Source organism: Erythrolamprus reginae, chromosome 8, assembly GCF_031021105.1.
Source record: "Erythrolamprus reginae isolate rEryReg1 chromosome 8, rEryReg1.hap1, whole genome shotgun sequence".
Classification (NCBI taxonomy): Eukaryota; Metazoa; Chordata; class Lepidosauria; order Squamata; family Dipsadidae; genus Erythrolamprus; species Erythrolamprus reginae.
Window position 1 is genome coordinate 5,697,165 of NC_091957.1, and position 16,426 is coordinate 5,713,590.

Below are 16,426 nucleotides of genomic sequence, written 5' to 3' on the forward strand. Positions count from 1 at the left end.
CCAGTTCGGGCGAAATGGATGCTCCGTTTATCAGCTGTTGGTTGGCTCTGATGGCAGAGTGGATTGCGGCACCTCAGCTGTGTTTCTCCCCAGCAGTAACACATGTTGTGAGTCAACTTCAGGTCATGTCAGATTCTGAGGAGGATGAGCCAGGGCCCTCTGGGTACCCTGAGCCAGGAGGAAGCTGAGAGTGAGAGTGAAGCTGAAAGTGACTGGAGTGAGCCTGGGGAACCACTAGAGGGAGTTGAGGTGATATTGGGAGAGTGGTCCCAGTCAGAAAGTGAGGAAGACATGAGACTGGAAAGCCAGTGGATAAATCATCACTATAGAAGAATGCTGAAAAGGCGAGAAGAGTTACAGAGTAGAAGGTATTAATTCACAGCCTCAGCTCTTTGAGGTGTGATGTCACGTCCAGGAATTATAAAGGCATGGATTAGTGGAAAATGGGGCGTGGAGACTCAATGCCGTTCTTTGAAAGAGACATAGAAATGAGGGTGTACTGGAATGAATCTTTAAAACTAGGATTTCTGCTTCAAAAATACCATCCTCCTTGAACGCTATGCTAGGGAAGACTTTGGTAAGAAGACCTATGCTTAAAAGTAAAAATAATTGGGTTTTGTCTCAGGAATGCAGATAAAGAATGAATTCTGGCGCTCTTCCCAGACCATAGATTACAGCGATAACATTTGCTTCTGTGTTGCTTTAAAGCTTGCATTTCCTTTCAGGTATGCTTGCTTTTGAATAAAGAGTGGGATTTTTAATAAGATATGTGATTTCTGAGATTGGAATCCGCTCCGGAGTGCTGAGATCAGAACAATGCGGAAGGTAGGTTTTTGTAAAATTATGCCTCCATGCGCAGCGACATCAGGTGCGTACGCACGTGAATCGCCCACGCGCCAAGCACGCAATTACCGAATCAGTTGTTAAACCAGACAGATCCCACCACTGGTTCAGAAGTTACAAACACTTGAGGCAGCTCCTGGAATGGAAATCGTTGCTGAAAAAGGTTGGCGTGAGAACCATAGTTTCTTTGTGGTTTGGCGAATAGACTGGCATGGCTTCGTGCAACAGGATGGCCAGCCATCGCACAACCTCTTTGAAGTATGTGGTGACTAAAGGGCCTCCAAGAAGTTGTGGATGCTTCATCACTGGAGGTCTTCAAGAGGATGTCCATCGGCCAAGCATGGTACATGCGACCCTTCTCAATATGAACCACTTGCCAAGCATCTAAAATTTGATCACGTGATTTTGGGGATGCTGCAACAGTCATTAAGTGTGAAGAACAGTCTTAAGGCACTTTTAAAAGTCCTGTTGTCATATCAAAGGATCTGTTGTAAGTCAAGAACTACATGTATTTAAACTACAGTACTGTGTTTCCCCGAAAACAAGACCCACTCTTATTGAACCCTGAATAAGGCACTTGGCCTTATTACCATCACTGAAGGCTTATTATTAATGGATGTCTTATTTGGGGGGAAACAGGGTGGATGGATGGATGGATGATAGATAATTGGCTAGATAATAAGATGGATAGATAGATAAGAGATAGATAGATAGATAGATAGATAGATAGATAGATAGATAGAAACATAGAAACATAGAAGTCTGACAGCAGAAAAAGACCTCATGGTCCATCTAGTCTGCCCTTATACTATTTTCTGCATTATATCTTAGGATGGATATAATACAGAAAATAGTATAAGGGCAGACTAGATGGACCATGAGGTCTTTTTCTGTCGTCAGACTTCTATGTTTCTATGTTTCTATGTTTCTATGTTTCTATGTTTCTATGTTTCTATCTATCTATCTATCTATCTATCGATAGATGGATAGATGCATAGATGGATGCATGGATAGATAGATGATAGATAATTGGCTAGATAATAAGATGGATGGATAGATAGATAGATAGATAGATAGATAAGATAGATAAGATAGATAGATACAGGATAGAATGAATAGATAGATGTATATAGATGATTGATAGGATAGACAGACAATCAGCCCGCCAGGCAGACAGATATAGATGGATAGATGATAGATAAAAGGATAGATAGATTATAAATAATAGAATGAAAAGAAAGATATAGATGATAGATAATATTATAGGATAGATAGATATAGACAGACAGATAGATAGACAGATAGATAGATAGATACCATACAAATCTAATAAATAAATAAATAAATGTTTCCCAAAAAATAAGACCCTGTCTTAAATTTTTTTCAACCCTGAAATAAGCTCTCTTGGGCCTTGTTGCCATGCACTCAAAAGCCCATTTGGGCTTATTATCAGGGGGGATGTCTTCGTATGATTAGGGGGCTAGAGACTAAAACACACGAAGAACAGTTTACTTCTCTTCCTCCATCCCCCAAAACCACAAGCCTTTTACTGGTATACAAGCTTTATTAAATGCCGTTTGTTTTTTTTTCTTCAAAGCAGCAGCAAGGGGGTCAAAACGACAAGAGTTCGTGGACAGGTCTCAGCTACCGATTAGCTTCTTGAGCTAATTTTTTTTTTAATTTTAAAAGAAAAAAAAAGTGCCTGTAGGAGATGGAAGGAGACCTTGCAAGGCCACATACTTTCCCTTCCTCCCAACCGATTTAAAAAGAGGCAAGGTTTATATATCTTCACACAGCCAGATCGGCCAAAGCCCTCTCTAAAGGATCCACATTCCAATAGTCGTCCTCCCAGCCCAGGAACCAGCCGGTGAAGGTCGGCGGTTCGAATCCTTGTCGGATGAGGGTGATGGGTGTCCGGCGATCGCGGTTGGCTGGGTCCGTCTCGATGTATCTCCGCGCTGTAAAAGATGCCCCCAGGAGAAAACAGGAGAGAAATAATCAACGTCAATTATGTAGTGCCAAAGGTAAAAGGAGAAACACTTTCCATCAGGACAGTAATGGTGAACCTTTTTTTTCTCGGGTGCCGAAAGATTTATTTATTAAATTTATTTATTTATTAAATTTGCATGCCGCCCCTCTCCGCAGACTCGGGGCGGCTCACAACAGTAACAGAAAACAATATATAATACAAATTCAATAATTAGAAAGCTAAAAACCCATAGTTTAAAAAACATGCACACAACATACCATACATAAACAGTATAGGCCTGGGGAAGATATTTCAGTTCCCCCATGCCTGACAGCAGAGGTGGGTTTTAAGGAGTTTACGAAAGGCAACGAGGGTGGGGGCAGTTCTAATCTCAGGGGGGAGCTGGTTCCAGAGGGTCGGGGCCGCCAAAGAGAAGGCTCTTCCCCTGGGACCCGCCAAATGACATTGTTTAGTCGACGGGACCCGGAGAAGGCCAACTCTAATCGGTCGCTGGGATTCGTGCGGCAGAAGGCGGTCCCGGAGATTGCATGCGCAAGTGCCCACACCCATAATTCAGTGCCTGGGGAGTACAAAAACAGCTTTCCCTGCTCCCCAGAGGCCCGCTGGAGGCTGAAAACAGCCTGTTTCCCAACTTCTGGTGGGCCCAGTAGGCTCGTGTTTCACCCTGCCCAGGCTCCAAAGGTTTCCCTGGAGCCACAGAAGGTAAAAACGCACTTCCCCATCCCCTTGGAGGCTCTCTGGAAGCCAAAAACACCCTCCCAGAGCCTCTGTGCAAGCCAAAAATCAGCTGGCTGCAACACACATGCACATTGGAGCTGAGCTAGGGCAACGGCTTGCGTGCCAGCAGATAGGGCTCCATGCGCCACCTGTGGCACCCGTGGTATAGGTTCGCCATCACTGAATTAGGAGACAGATTCGTGGACGAAGTATTATCTGCTCCAAGTTGCTGACCTCACAGACAAGATCTCGCGATCTCTTTCTTAGTTATTTCGTGATGCTACATCTTCTAGTACTCTTATGTCTATCAGGCATCTTATAAATGCCCTGAATTTGCTGTGTGAATTATTTTGTGTGCCAATTTGAGATAATGGACTTATCAAAAACTACTGGTTAATAATAATAATAATAATAATAATAATAATAATAATAATAAGTGAAATACGAAGATCTAAAAATCGAGCTGCAACGACTCTGGCATAAGCCATTTAAAGTGGTCCCAGTGGTACTTGGCACGCTGGGCGCAGTGCCAAAGGATCTCAGCGGACATTTGAAAACCATCGGAATTGACAAAATCTCCATCTGTCAATTGCAAAAGGCCACTTTACTGGAATCAACAAACATAATTCGCCGCTACATCACGCAGTCTAAGGTGCTTGGGAAGCGCCCGACTGGTGATGAAATACGAAATCCAGCATAGTGATCTCATTTGCTGTGTTGTATTGAAATAATAATAATAATAATAATAATAATAATAATAATAATAATAATAATAATAATAATGTGTTACTATTACTATTATTACTATTACTATTATATTGATGGTCTTTGACTGTAATAAAGGTGTATTATTATTACTGTAAAGCTATGCACTGGATACAGTTTATATATTTTCAGCATAAGGTGTGGGTTTCAACTTCATTAACAAGACCTTTTGGATGTACCTCCAGTTCCAAAGTTGATTTGAGTAGCTGTGTAACAATGGAATATTATATTTGCTAAGAAAAAAAACATTATCAAAACACACTCCTAGAAACTGCTACAATTGGGATGTTTAATATATTTGGGAAATATGGAGTAGCTGAACACTGTCAAATCAGTTGTAAATGCTATCTTTTCTATATAAATTTATTTTAACAGAGTTGAACTATGCATTTCGGGAAAAGTATTCTCAACTATTGGGTTTCTTTGCCTCTTGATTATAACAAGGAGTTCGGAGAGTGCAATATATAGGGTGGGAAAGCTGGAATCATTATGAATTTCTCAACTTTAAATAAAGTCTTAAGAATTGAAAAAAAAAGAAATAATCAATATCAACATTTGAGATGTTGACCTGCCAATGAAGACCTGGACGATGTAAGGATTGAGGTGTGATCAACTCACCTGATGTTTGAGATTCTGTCTTCTCCTCTTCTTGGGCGTCTTTTCCAACCCACACAAAGACCTTTGAAGAAAAAGGCAAATTAAATTGATTTACTTGGAGTTATATTCTGTTTTTTAAGTGTTCCCTTTATTTTTTTTAAGCATATATTTTCTGAAGGCTAACAACGCCTTAAGAAAGGCAAGAAAACTTGGCCAAGGCAACATTATGGCCCCTTTAATAATACCTTTACTATCAATTATTTTATGGTATGAAGCAGGGAAAATTCCCTTTATTAATGACTGGGGTACTTACCTGATCCCAGGTATCTAAAAGCATGACGTCATCTGTCGCCAAGTCATCTTGAGTCAACTCTCCAGGCACATCTTCAATCTAAGAAGTTTGAAATGGAAAATGTATTTAACACAATAAGATTAAGGGATTTCGTTCTCCGGCATGAACTGGACAAGTGTTCCCAATAGAAGAAACCCAACAGCATCAAAACTCAATAATCTTGCTATCGAGGTTTGGAAGAAAGGCCTCTCAAGAAGCTTTGCCCATTCTTATGATCTCAACACATCACCCCCTGGTGATAGAAACATAGAAACATAGAAGACTGACGGCAGAAAAAGACCTCATGGTCCATCTAGTCTGCCTTTATACTATTTTCTGTATTATATCTTAGGATGGATGGATGTTTATCCCAGGCACGTTTCAATTCAGTTACTGTGGATTTACCAACCACGTCTGCTGGAAGTTTGTTCCAAGGATCTACTACTCTTTCAGTAAAATAATATTTTCTCATGTTGCTTTTGATCTTTCCCCCAACTAACTTCAGATTGTGTCCCCTTGTTCTTGTGTGAACTATTCAGGGATTAAGTCCAATCTTCACTGATTTATCTGTCTGTGATGCCTGTCTCCCTGTAGTTATTGGGGGAAGGTGGTGCAGAGTTCCTTAGTTGGAAAGCGAGCCATCTGTAGAGTTGGCAGAACTGTGTTAATTCACCAACCAATTAGCTTTAGGTACTCACCGTGAAACGGCCACTCTTATTGGAGCAGGCAAAGAGGCGAGGAGGGTGAGCATCCATCTTTTTATCCTTTAGTCGTGGGGAGGTGCGGTAGGCAGCCCTTCCACCAAGAGCTTCCCAGAAGCTTTCTGCAAAACAAAACCCAGAGCTCGAATGGAGTTTCTTGAGCAGGCCTTCCTTTCGTGATGTGGAGGGCAGCTCAAGTAACTTACTGTACAAAAACTTATGTCTATACAAATTAAGAATTCACGAATAGCATAAATCTATTTGGAAACAGTAGAAACATAGAAGTCTGCCGGCAGAAAAAGACCTCATGGTCCATTTAGTCTGCCCTTATACTATTTTCTGTATTTTATCTTAGGATGGATCTATGTTTATCCCAGGCATGTTTAAATTCAGCTACTGTGGATTTATCTACCACGTCTGCTGGAAGTTTGTTCCAAGGGTCTACTAATCTTTCAGTAAAATAATATTTTTTCATGTTGCTTTTGATCTTTCCCCCAACTAACTTCAGATTGTGTCCCCTTGTTCTTGTGTTCACTTTCCTATTAAAAACACTTCCCTCCTGGACCTTATTTAACCCTTTAACATATTTAAATGTTTCCATCATGTCCCCCCTTTTCATTCAAAGGATACAACACACCCAAATTTTCAGCCTCTTTTAGGGAGGAAAAATGTGCGTCTCATACTCTGAAAAATACGGTAGTACCATCATCAGTGCTACAGGTTGAATTGGAGATTTGCAGGCAATGAAAATATCACACAAGGGAAACAGGACAGTTTTTAAAATGTTATTTTGGAAAGATCGAAAATGTCGGGGTTCACCAAGAGCCAATTGATCCAACTCAACACAGCACAGGATTAAAAAACCCTGATGCCCTTTTCCTGAATATCGTTTTTTTAAGCAGTAGTTTGTTGAACAAGCCCCATGGATCTGGTTTGTCCATTCCTTCCTAGCCCACTGTAAGTGGATCCACACATTATGGGGAACCACAACTAAAGAAACCCCTTTCTCTTCAGCACGAGGTGGTGAACCTGACTTTTAATTTCAGCCATATGCATTTCGAACCTGGCTCTCGGCCTTCCGCAACCTGAGTTGCCTGCACTCGTAAAACTTTCAATAGCTCCTGGGCTCCTGATTTTTCAGTGTTGCTGGCTCCCTGGCCCACCCAGACATAAGAAGTGGTTGGGGTCTTCAAGACAAAGACGTCGTTGGAATTCAGTTCTTTAGCAGCTGGGCTGATCTGTAAAAATAGGAAAAGGACATTGTGTCAGCTGCCTTCTTATTCTTCTGTCCCCAGTTAAGAATGTAACAAACACACAGTTTGAGTTCATGAAGTCTTTCCTGATAAGTTTTATGATTAAGACCTCCCACCATTTTGGTAGCCCGTCTTTGGACCCGTTCAATTTTATCGATATCTTTTTGTAGGTGAGGTCTCCAGAACTGAGCACAGTATTCCAATTGTGGTCTCACCAGCGCTCTATGTAGTGGGATCACAATCTCCCTCTTCCTGCTTGTTATATCTCTAGCTATGCAGCCAAGCATTCTACTTGCTTTCCCTGCTGCCTGACTGTACTGTTCACCCATTTGGAGACTGTCAGAAATCACTACCCCGAAATCCTTCTCTTCTGAAGTTTTTGCTAACACAGAACTGCCAATACAATACTTTTCCCCAAGTGCATTATTTTACATTTGGAAACTTTAAACTGCAGTTTCCATTGCTTTGACTACTTATCTAGTAAAGCTAAATCATTTACCTCCAGGAATAATTTTGATAAGTCATGTTACCTCAACGGCCCGGGTTGCCCCAGATGTGCTGGAACGGACTTGGAAGAGACGTGTTGGTGCCGGGCTGGTTTGACCACCTTCTCTGGAGGTGCCACCTTGGAATATGATGAGTGGTTTCCCACCAAAGATGCTCGTGAGGTGAGGGGGCTCTTTGCCCTGGACCACTCGTTTCTATCAAGGAAAAGAAAAAAAACCCAGTCAAATAAGAGATGTTTGCAAAGCAGAATGTCATGAAAACGGTGGAAATGCCCATTTATCAAACTGGGAATTACACAGCAATGGGCTGCCAAACTTTTTACTCCCACACTGTGGGCATGGCTTATCTTGTGGGTGTGGCTTGATGGTCATGTGACCGGGTAGGAGTGGCTTGTCAGCCATGTGACCATGTGGGAGTGGCTTGTCAATCATGTGATCGGGTGGTGGTGGCTTAAAGTTAATGTGACTGAGTGGGAGTGGCTTACCGACCAAGAGAAGTTTCCAAATAGGTGCTTGGACTCTTTTTCAGTTGATTAAGTCACATTATTTGAATAGCCACCAAAAGGACCAATGATAGACAGCATTATTTGCTGAGGAGCACAGACACAGTTAGGCAACATCTATACAGCCCTTCATGGCATCGGACCACAATATCTCCGGGACCGCCTTCTGCCGCATGAATCCCAGCGACCGATTAAGTCCTTCTCCGGGTCCCATCGACTAAACAATGTCGTTTGGCGGGTTCGAGGGGAAGAGCCTTCTCTGTGGCGGCCCCAACCCTCTGGAACCAGCTCCCCCCTGAGATTAGAACTGCCCCCATCCTCCTGGTCTTTCATAAACTCCTTAAAACCCACCTCTGTCGTCAGGCATGGGGGAACTGAGATAACTTCCCCAGGCCTATATTGTTTATGTATGGTATGTTGTGTGCATGTTTTTTAAATTATGGGTTTTTAGTTTTAATTATTAGATTTGTATTGTACATTGTTTTTTCTATTACTGTTGTGAGCTGCCCCGAGTCTACGGAGAGGGGCGGCATACAAATTTAATAAACAAACAAACAGCTCCCAGGACATTTAAAGTAATTGTCAGTAACAAAACCACCAGGTTTTCAGGGAGCACCAAAGAACCCTCACTTCAATTCTGAGCTACAAATATTTGGGCTTGATAGGTTAGGTTTTTGTTGCGTTACCTGTACTGCAGTGCCTCCCAGTTGTTCATCCAATTGGACCGTAAGAAAAGCCGATGCGGCAATCTCGTCTTGGGTGGAATCCGCACCTTGCCTGGGTAAGAAGAAGAGAAAGTTGCAAATGGGTAAATGCAAACGTACTTTTCAAATAAAATAGGTATTTGAAGCTAAAACTGCCAAAAGTTTTCTAAGAATTTTTTCTTTTTTAAGAAGTGTTGCTGCATATTCATATAGTGACAGCAGCTAGAATTATATATGCACAAAACTGGAAGTTGAACAGAATACCAACAGAAAGAGAGAGGTTAAGGAAAACTATGGACTGTGCTGAAATGAATAGGCTTTCTTTGAGAATTAAAGACAAAGAAGATTTGGAATATTATAAAATTTGGGGAAAATTTTATGAATGGGTTGAAATTAAAAATAGTTAAAATAGATAACTATTTTGAAAGTGATGTAAAAGAATTAGAAATTGAATAGTAGGAACCCTGATGACGAAAAAAGAAATGGGGGCAGTATTAGATAATTATGTAACACAAATTTAAAGTAGTTTTAAGATTTATACTACTTTAAATATAAAATCTGTATTCTTATTTGTCAATTAGTTTAATTGCTGGAGCGATGAAGTTATGACAGTTTAAATGAAAACAGAAATTTAAGATGCTCCGTTCATTTTTTTACTAGATAAGAAAATTTTATATTTGTTTACTATTACAGTAGGCATTGTTGCAGTGTTTTTATTCATACATTGCTCAAAAAAATAAAGGGAACATTTAAACAATACAATATAACTCCAAGTAAATCAAACTTCTGTGAAATCGAACTGTCCACTTAGGAAGCAACACTGATTGACAATCAATTTCACATGCTGTCGTGCACATTCAACTTTGTACAGAACAAAGTATTGAATGAGAATTAATTCAGATCTAGGATGTGTTGTTTGAGTGTTCCCTTTATTTTTTTTGAGCAGTATATATGTTCAAGGGTGGAGAAAAAAAATATTAAAAACCCCCAAAAAAGAAAAAAAGGATTGCTGCAGAAATATTCTTGCAAATAAAAAGTAAGCTAATTTTTACTCTTTCGTTAGCAGCATTCTTGTTTTAACAGTAAAAGGTGAAGGAAGCCCTTCATGGCATCGGACCAGAATATCTCCGAGACCGCCTTCTGCCGCACAAATCCCAGCGACCGATTAGGTCCCACAGAGTGGGCCTTCTCTGGGTCCCGTCAACTAAACAATGTCAGTTGGCGGGCCCCAGGGGAAGAGCCTTCTCTGTGGCGGCCCTGACCCTCTGGAACCAGCTACCCCCAGAGATTAGAACTGCCCCTACCCTCCTCGCCTTTCGCAAACTCCTTAAAACCCACCTTTGTCATCACGCATGGGGGAACTGAGATATCTCCCCGGGCCTATACAATTTATGTATGGTATGCTTGTGTGTATGTCTGGAGTTTAATAATGGGGTTTTTAAATATTTTAAATTGTAAATTATTAGATTTGTTATAAACTGTTTTTATTGTGTTGTGAGCCGCCCCGAGTCTACGTAAAGGGGCGGCATACAAATCTAATAAATAATAATAATAAAGAGTCCAGGGATAGTTACGATGTCCAGAAACAAAAATTTCTGGGCGTCAGAAACTCTGTCTTGGCCATACATCAAAAGAAGTAGCTGTCTCACCAAGTATAAATGATCTTCCCTTGCTTGTTGCCGTGCCTATAATTGTACAGGATGATGTAACTGTCTCCACTGTAGAACTGGCCATAGGTTGCAGGACCCACAGGGACTTTGGAAGAACCTTCTATTCTCCAGATCTGCAGAAAAGAGGAGAAGAAAGAATGGTCAGGTCCACAAGAATATAAGAAGAGCCCTACTGAATCAGGCCAAAGCCCATGGAGTCCAGCATTCTGTGTCACACAGTGGCCCACCAATTGTCCATGGGGATCTTGAGCAGAAAGAGAAGGCAAGACCCTCCCTTTCCCTTGACCCTCAACAAATGGGACCCAAGGGAACCCTGCCTGTTTCAACCAACATAGAGACGGCACATGGACATCCATTTCAATAACCACCGATACACTTGGCATCCATGAATCTGTCTAATCCTGCCTTGAAGCTATCCAGGCTGACAGCTGTCACGACCTCTTCTAGAAGGGAATTCCATAAATCAATGACCCTCTGGGTGAAAAAATATTTCCCTTTATTTGTCCTCACTTTCTTACCTATGAGCTTTAGGGAGGGCCCCCTTGTCCTAGTATTGTGTGATAGAGAAAATATTTTTTCTCTTTCCACCTTTTCTATCCCATGCATGATTTTATACACTTCGATCAAGTCACCCCTTAAACACTGTCTTTCAAGGCTGAAGAGACCAAGGCGTTGCAACCTGGTTTCATAAGGGAGGGGCTCCGTTTTCTTGATCGTTCTTATTGCCCTTTTTTGCATCTTTTTTGCATCTTTTCCAGTTCCATTATATCCTTCTTGAGGTGCGGTGACCAGTGTGGTCTCACCATCGATTTGTACAGAGGCAATACCACACTTGCCAACTTATTTTCGCTTCCCTTCCTAATCATGCCAAGCATAGAATTTGCTTTTTTTTTTTTACTGCTGCTGCGCACTGGGTTGACATCTTCATTGAGCTGTCCACCAAAACCCCAAAGGTCCAGTTTGTCTGTCTGTCCACCTGTCTGTCTCCCTGTCTATCTGTCTGTTTGTTTCTTTGTTTGTATTTCTAAGCTGCCCTTCCGCTGCGCACTCCGAGCAGCTTACATAATAAAATCAATACAATACAAAATCTGAGAAACCCAATACAAAACCTAAAAAATATATAAAACCTAATCTAAAACCCCACGTAATAATAAAAACTAACATTTAACTAACGTTTAACTTTCTCACCTCTTTTTCTCCAGTGCCATCGTCTTCCATGCCGTGTTGGGCTGCCATGGTTGGTGAGGTGTGCAATGTGGCTGCATCGAAAGGTATTTGCTCAATTTTGGCCACGTGGCCAGAAACGTAACCCACTCCCAGGCCCTCCGTCTGGTCCCTGTCGCGCCAGTTCTTGAAGAATTGCTTGAACAGAGGGGTTTCCCCGCTCTCTGGGAGGACTTGGATCTGAAAGAAAAGAAAAATGGCCTAAACGTGAGCTGGGGCGCCCTGGTGGTTAGAAAGCAGTACTGCAGGCTGCTATTTCTGACAGCCGGCTGACAGCAGTTCGATCCTGATCGGCTCAAGGTTGACTCATCTTTCTGAGAGTGATAAAATGAGGACCCAGATTGTTGGGGGCAAGAGGCTGGCTCTGTAAACTGCTTAGAAAGGACTGTAAAGCACCGTGAAGCAGTATATAATTTTAAGTGCTATTGCTATTGCTTTCTTCTCTCCATTTTTCTCTCCCTTTCTTTTCCTCTCCCTCCCTTCCTTGATTCCTTCCTAGCATTGATGCTGTTGTTTTCTTCCCTCCCTTTTCTCCTCCCTCCCTCCCTTCCTTCCTTCCTTCCATCCATCCTTCCCTTGCTCTTCCTTCCTTCCCTCCCTCCTTCCTTCTTTTCCTTCTTTCCTCTGGTGGTACAGTGGTTAGAATGCAGTACTGGAGGCTAACTCTGCCCACTGCCAGCAGTTCGATTCTCACTGGCTCAAGGTTGACTTGGCCTTCTGTCCCTCCATGGTTGGTAAAACGGGGGTCCAGATTCTTGCGGGAAAAGATGGTGACTCTGTAAACCACTTAACACAGGGTTGTGAAGCCCTGTGGAGAGATATATAAGTGCTACGGCTATTGCTTCCTTCTCTCTATTCTTTCTCTCCTTTCCTTTTCCCCTCCCTCTCTCCCGTTATTCCTTCCTAGTGTTAGTGCTATTGCTTCCTTTCCTACCTTCTTACTTTCTATCTCTCTATATTTCTATCTATCTATCTATCTATCTATCTATCTATCTATCTATATCTATCTATCTATCTATCTATCATCTCTCTATCTCTCTATCTATCTCTCTATCTATCTATCTATCTATCTCTCTCTCTATCATCTATCTATCTATCTATCTATCTGTCTGTCTCTCTATCATCTATCTATCTATCTCTCTATCATCTCTCTATCTATCTATCTATCTATCTATCTCTCTATCATCTATCTATCTATCTATCTATCTATCTATCTATCTATCTATCTCTCTATCTATCGATCTCTCTATCTATCTATCTATCTCTCTATCTCTCTATCATCTCTCTATCTATCTCTCTATCTATCTATCATCTATCTATCTATCTATCTATCTATCTATCTATCTATATCTCTCTCTCTCTCTCTATCTATCTATCTATCTCTCTCTCTCTCTCTATCTATCTATCTCTCTATCATCTCTCTATCTCTCTATTTCTCTATCTATCTCTCTATCATCTATCTATCTATCTCTCTATCATCTATCTCTCTATCTCTCTATCTCTCTATCTCTCTATCTCTCTATCTCTCTATCTCTCTATCTCTCTATCTATCTATCTATCTATCTATCTATCTATTTGCATTAATATGCCACCCCTCTCCAAGGACTCTCCTTCCCTTTTCTCCTTCCTTCCTTCCTTCCTTCCTTCCTTCCTTCCTTCCTTCCTTCCTTCCTTCCTTCCTTCCTTCCTTCCTTCCTTCCTTCCTTCCTTAGAATGCAGTATTGCAGACTTACTCTGCCCACTGCCAGCAGTTCAATCCTGACCAGCTCAAGATTGACTCAGCCATCCATCCTTTCGAGGTCGGTAAAATGAGGACCCCAATTGTTGAGATGCAACAACTGGCCAAGGTTCCCAGGGAGCATCCATGGTTGAGGAGGATCCATTTCCCCACATATCTTAAATTTCCTTTTCTAATGGCAGGTGGGCTAGAGAGAACTTCCCTTCCACTGCTTACCTGGGTATGTCTTGGATAACTCATCTTGCTGATGAACTCAGAAGCAGTTTTAAGAGCGGCTTTTCTTTCTTCAGAGTTGGCATTTCTCCCTGTTGTTAACACGGGAAGGAAGAGAGAGGAGTATTATTTATCCAGGTGTATGCTTTGCTTATATCTCAAACACTTTGCATAGAAACATAGAAGATTGGCGGCAGAAAAAGACCTCATGATCCATCTAGTCTGCCCTTATACTATTTCCTGTATTTTATCTTAGGATGGATCTATGTTTATCCCAGGCATGTTTAAATTCAGTTCCTGTGGATTTATCAACCACGTCTGCTGGAAGTTTGTTCCGAACATCTACTACTCTTTCAGTCAAATAATATTTCCTCACATTGCTTCTAATCTTTCCCCGTCTTTGGTCCCGTTCAATTTTATCCATAGTTATACTTTATTAGATTTGTATGCCGCCCCTCTCCGAAGACTTCGGAGACATGTCCTTTTGTAGGTGAGGTCTCCAGAACTGGACACAGTATTCCAAATGGGGTCTCACCAGCGCTCTATGCAGCGGGATCACAATCTCCCTCTTCCTGCTTGTTATACCTCTAGCTAGGCAGCCAAGCATTCTACTCGCTTCCCCTACTGCCTGACCACACTTTTCACCCATTTGGAGACTGTCAGAAATCATTACCCCTAAATCCTTCTCTTCTGAAGTTTTTGCTAGCACAGAACGGCCAATACAATACTCAGATTGAGGACTCCTTTTCCCCAAGTGCATTATTTTACATTTGGAAACATTAAACTGCATTTCTGATCAGAAATCGAATGCTTTTTTTTTTTGCAGAGCCCTAAAATTTGAACTCCGCAAACCGTCTCTTAACACATGCTTGGCTTTTGTTTCCAGATGTACCTTTCCAGACAAAAATTTTGCCATCTGTGCCGTGGTCCAGAATGAAACAATCGTCAGAAATGAGGGCTCCTTGGGAGAAGGGGTTTTCATCAGCGACCAAGGAGACAGCCATGTTGCCTGCACCGTTGGAGACCTACAAGCCAAAACACAAGCCCAGATGGAAACCAAAAGTTAATTTAATTTATTTTTTTTTAAAGAAAATATAATCTTTATTGAAGATAAACAGGGGAGAGGATACAAAAAGCAAAAGGACTATGCGAATATTGGTACAAATGCCTATGAATTAAGAGTGTACAGTTATAAATCAAAAGACACACTTCCTTATATAGAACAAAATAAAGAGAGAGAAAGAGAGAAAAGGGGAAAGAAAAGAGGAATAATTAAAAATTAAAAAGAAGAAGAAAGAAAGAAGAGTTAAATTCATAGAAACAAAGAAGACTGACGGCAGAAAAAGACCTCATGATCCATCTAGTCTGCCCTTATTCTATTTTCTGTATTTTATCTTAGGATGGATATATGTTTATCCCAGGCATGTTAAAGGACTACAAACATTGCACTAGATACAGCTTCAGAGGATACCTTGAAACAGCAGAGCAATCCAGGGCTGAAAGGGACCTGAAGGTCATCTAGTCCAACCCTCAGCTCCAGCAGGACATTGTTAAAGTGAGTCACATGACTACATAGCCACGCCCACCCAGTCACATGACACCCCCCACCAAGCCACGCCCACAGAACCAGTAGGAGAAAAAAAATCAGATTTCACTGCTGGTACAATCCATAGGGAGACGTTTCATCACCTGTATTTAAATAGCGGAGTTTACTTTAATGGCCCAAAGGTGAAATTTTGTATTTGCTCTGGTGCGATTCAAGTTTTGGCCTGCAGCCCCTCGGCGTTCTACTCTAGACCCAAAGGTGCAGCCAAACCCAACAGGCCAAACTCCGGGCTTCCAAACACTTCGTAGGATGTTTGTAGACTTTTACACCCCCACCTCCAGAGGCCTCCAGGTCATAGTTCATCATTCCCTTTTGGTTATACCTTGTAGAGTTTAGCCAGCCTTCTGTTGGTCGCGTCAACTTCGGTGTCATCGGTGGTAGCTGCTGGCAGGGTAGGTTTGGGTCCCAACACCTGAAAAACACAGCTAGGTCACTCCTTCCAAGTTATAAAGCTCTAAATGGCATCAGACCAGAATACCTCTGGGACTGCCTTCTGCCGCACGAATCCCAGCGGCCAATTAGGTCCCACAGAGTTGGCCTTCTTCGGGTCCCATCGACTAAACAATGCCGTCTGGCGGGACCCAGGGGAAGAGCCTTCTCTGTGGCGGCCCTGGCCCTCTGGGAACCAACTCCCCCCAGAGATTAGGATTGCCCCTACCCTCCTCGCCTTTCCTAAGTCATTAAAAATTCATCTTTACCGCCAGGCATGGGGAAATTGACACCCCCTTCCAATTGCCAAGGTTGGTGTATGGTTTGATTGGATTGTGTGATTATTTTATTATAAGGGTTTTTAAATTGTATTTTTTAAAAATTGGATTTGTACACTGTTTATGTTGTTGTGAGCCGCCCCGAGTCTTCGGAGAGGGGTGGCATACAAATCTAATAAATAATAATAATAATAATAATAATAATAATAATAATAATAATTATTATTATTATTATTATTATTATCTATTGTCTCCGTAACTTTGTGTCACTGGATGAAGCAAAATCTTGTGAGGAGACGTGTCCGCAAGCGAGATTTCTGTGATTTTTTTGGCTTTAGCGCATGAGTAAGCAAAATCT

At 41.6% G+C, this 16,426-nt stretch overlaps 1 protein-coding gene across 4 annotated transcripts in view; it reads right to left on the bottom strand.

Annotated features, from left to right (window-relative positions):
- Window positions 1-2,387: 2,387 nt before the first annotated feature.
- Window positions 2,388-16,426, bottom strand: part of GSN (gelsolin) — a 48,588-nt gene continuing 34,549 nt past the window's right edge. For all 4 annotated transcript variants that reach the window (XM_070758563.1, XM_070758562.1, XM_070758561.1 and 1 more), the window contains 12 exons: window positions 15,684-15,773; window positions 14,648-14,780; window positions 13,759-13,847; window positions 11,769-11,984; window positions 10,560-10,693; window positions 8,893-8,983; window positions 7,728-7,898; window positions 7,008-7,182; window positions 5,942-6,066; window positions 5,226-5,303; window positions 4,934-4,994; window positions 2,388-2,801 (listed from right to left, as the gene is read on the bottom strand). In XM_070758563.1, coding sequence (XP_070614664.1) covers window positions 2,632-2,801; window positions 4,934-4,994; window positions 5,226-5,303; window positions 5,942-6,066; window positions 7,008-7,182; window positions 7,728-7,898; window positions 8,893-8,983; window positions 10,560-10,693; window positions 11,769-11,984; window positions 13,759-13,847; window positions 14,648-14,780; window positions 15,684-15,773 — 1,533 coding nt within the window. In that variant the 3' untranslated portion in view covers window positions 2,388-2,631. The remainder of the gene's footprint in view (window positions 2,802-4,933; window positions 4,995-5,225; window positions 5,304-5,941; window positions 6,067-7,007; window positions 7,183-7,727; window positions 7,899-8,892; window positions 8,984-10,559; window positions 10,694-11,768; window positions 11,985-13,758; window positions 13,848-14,647; window positions 14,781-15,683; window positions 15,774-16,426) is intronic.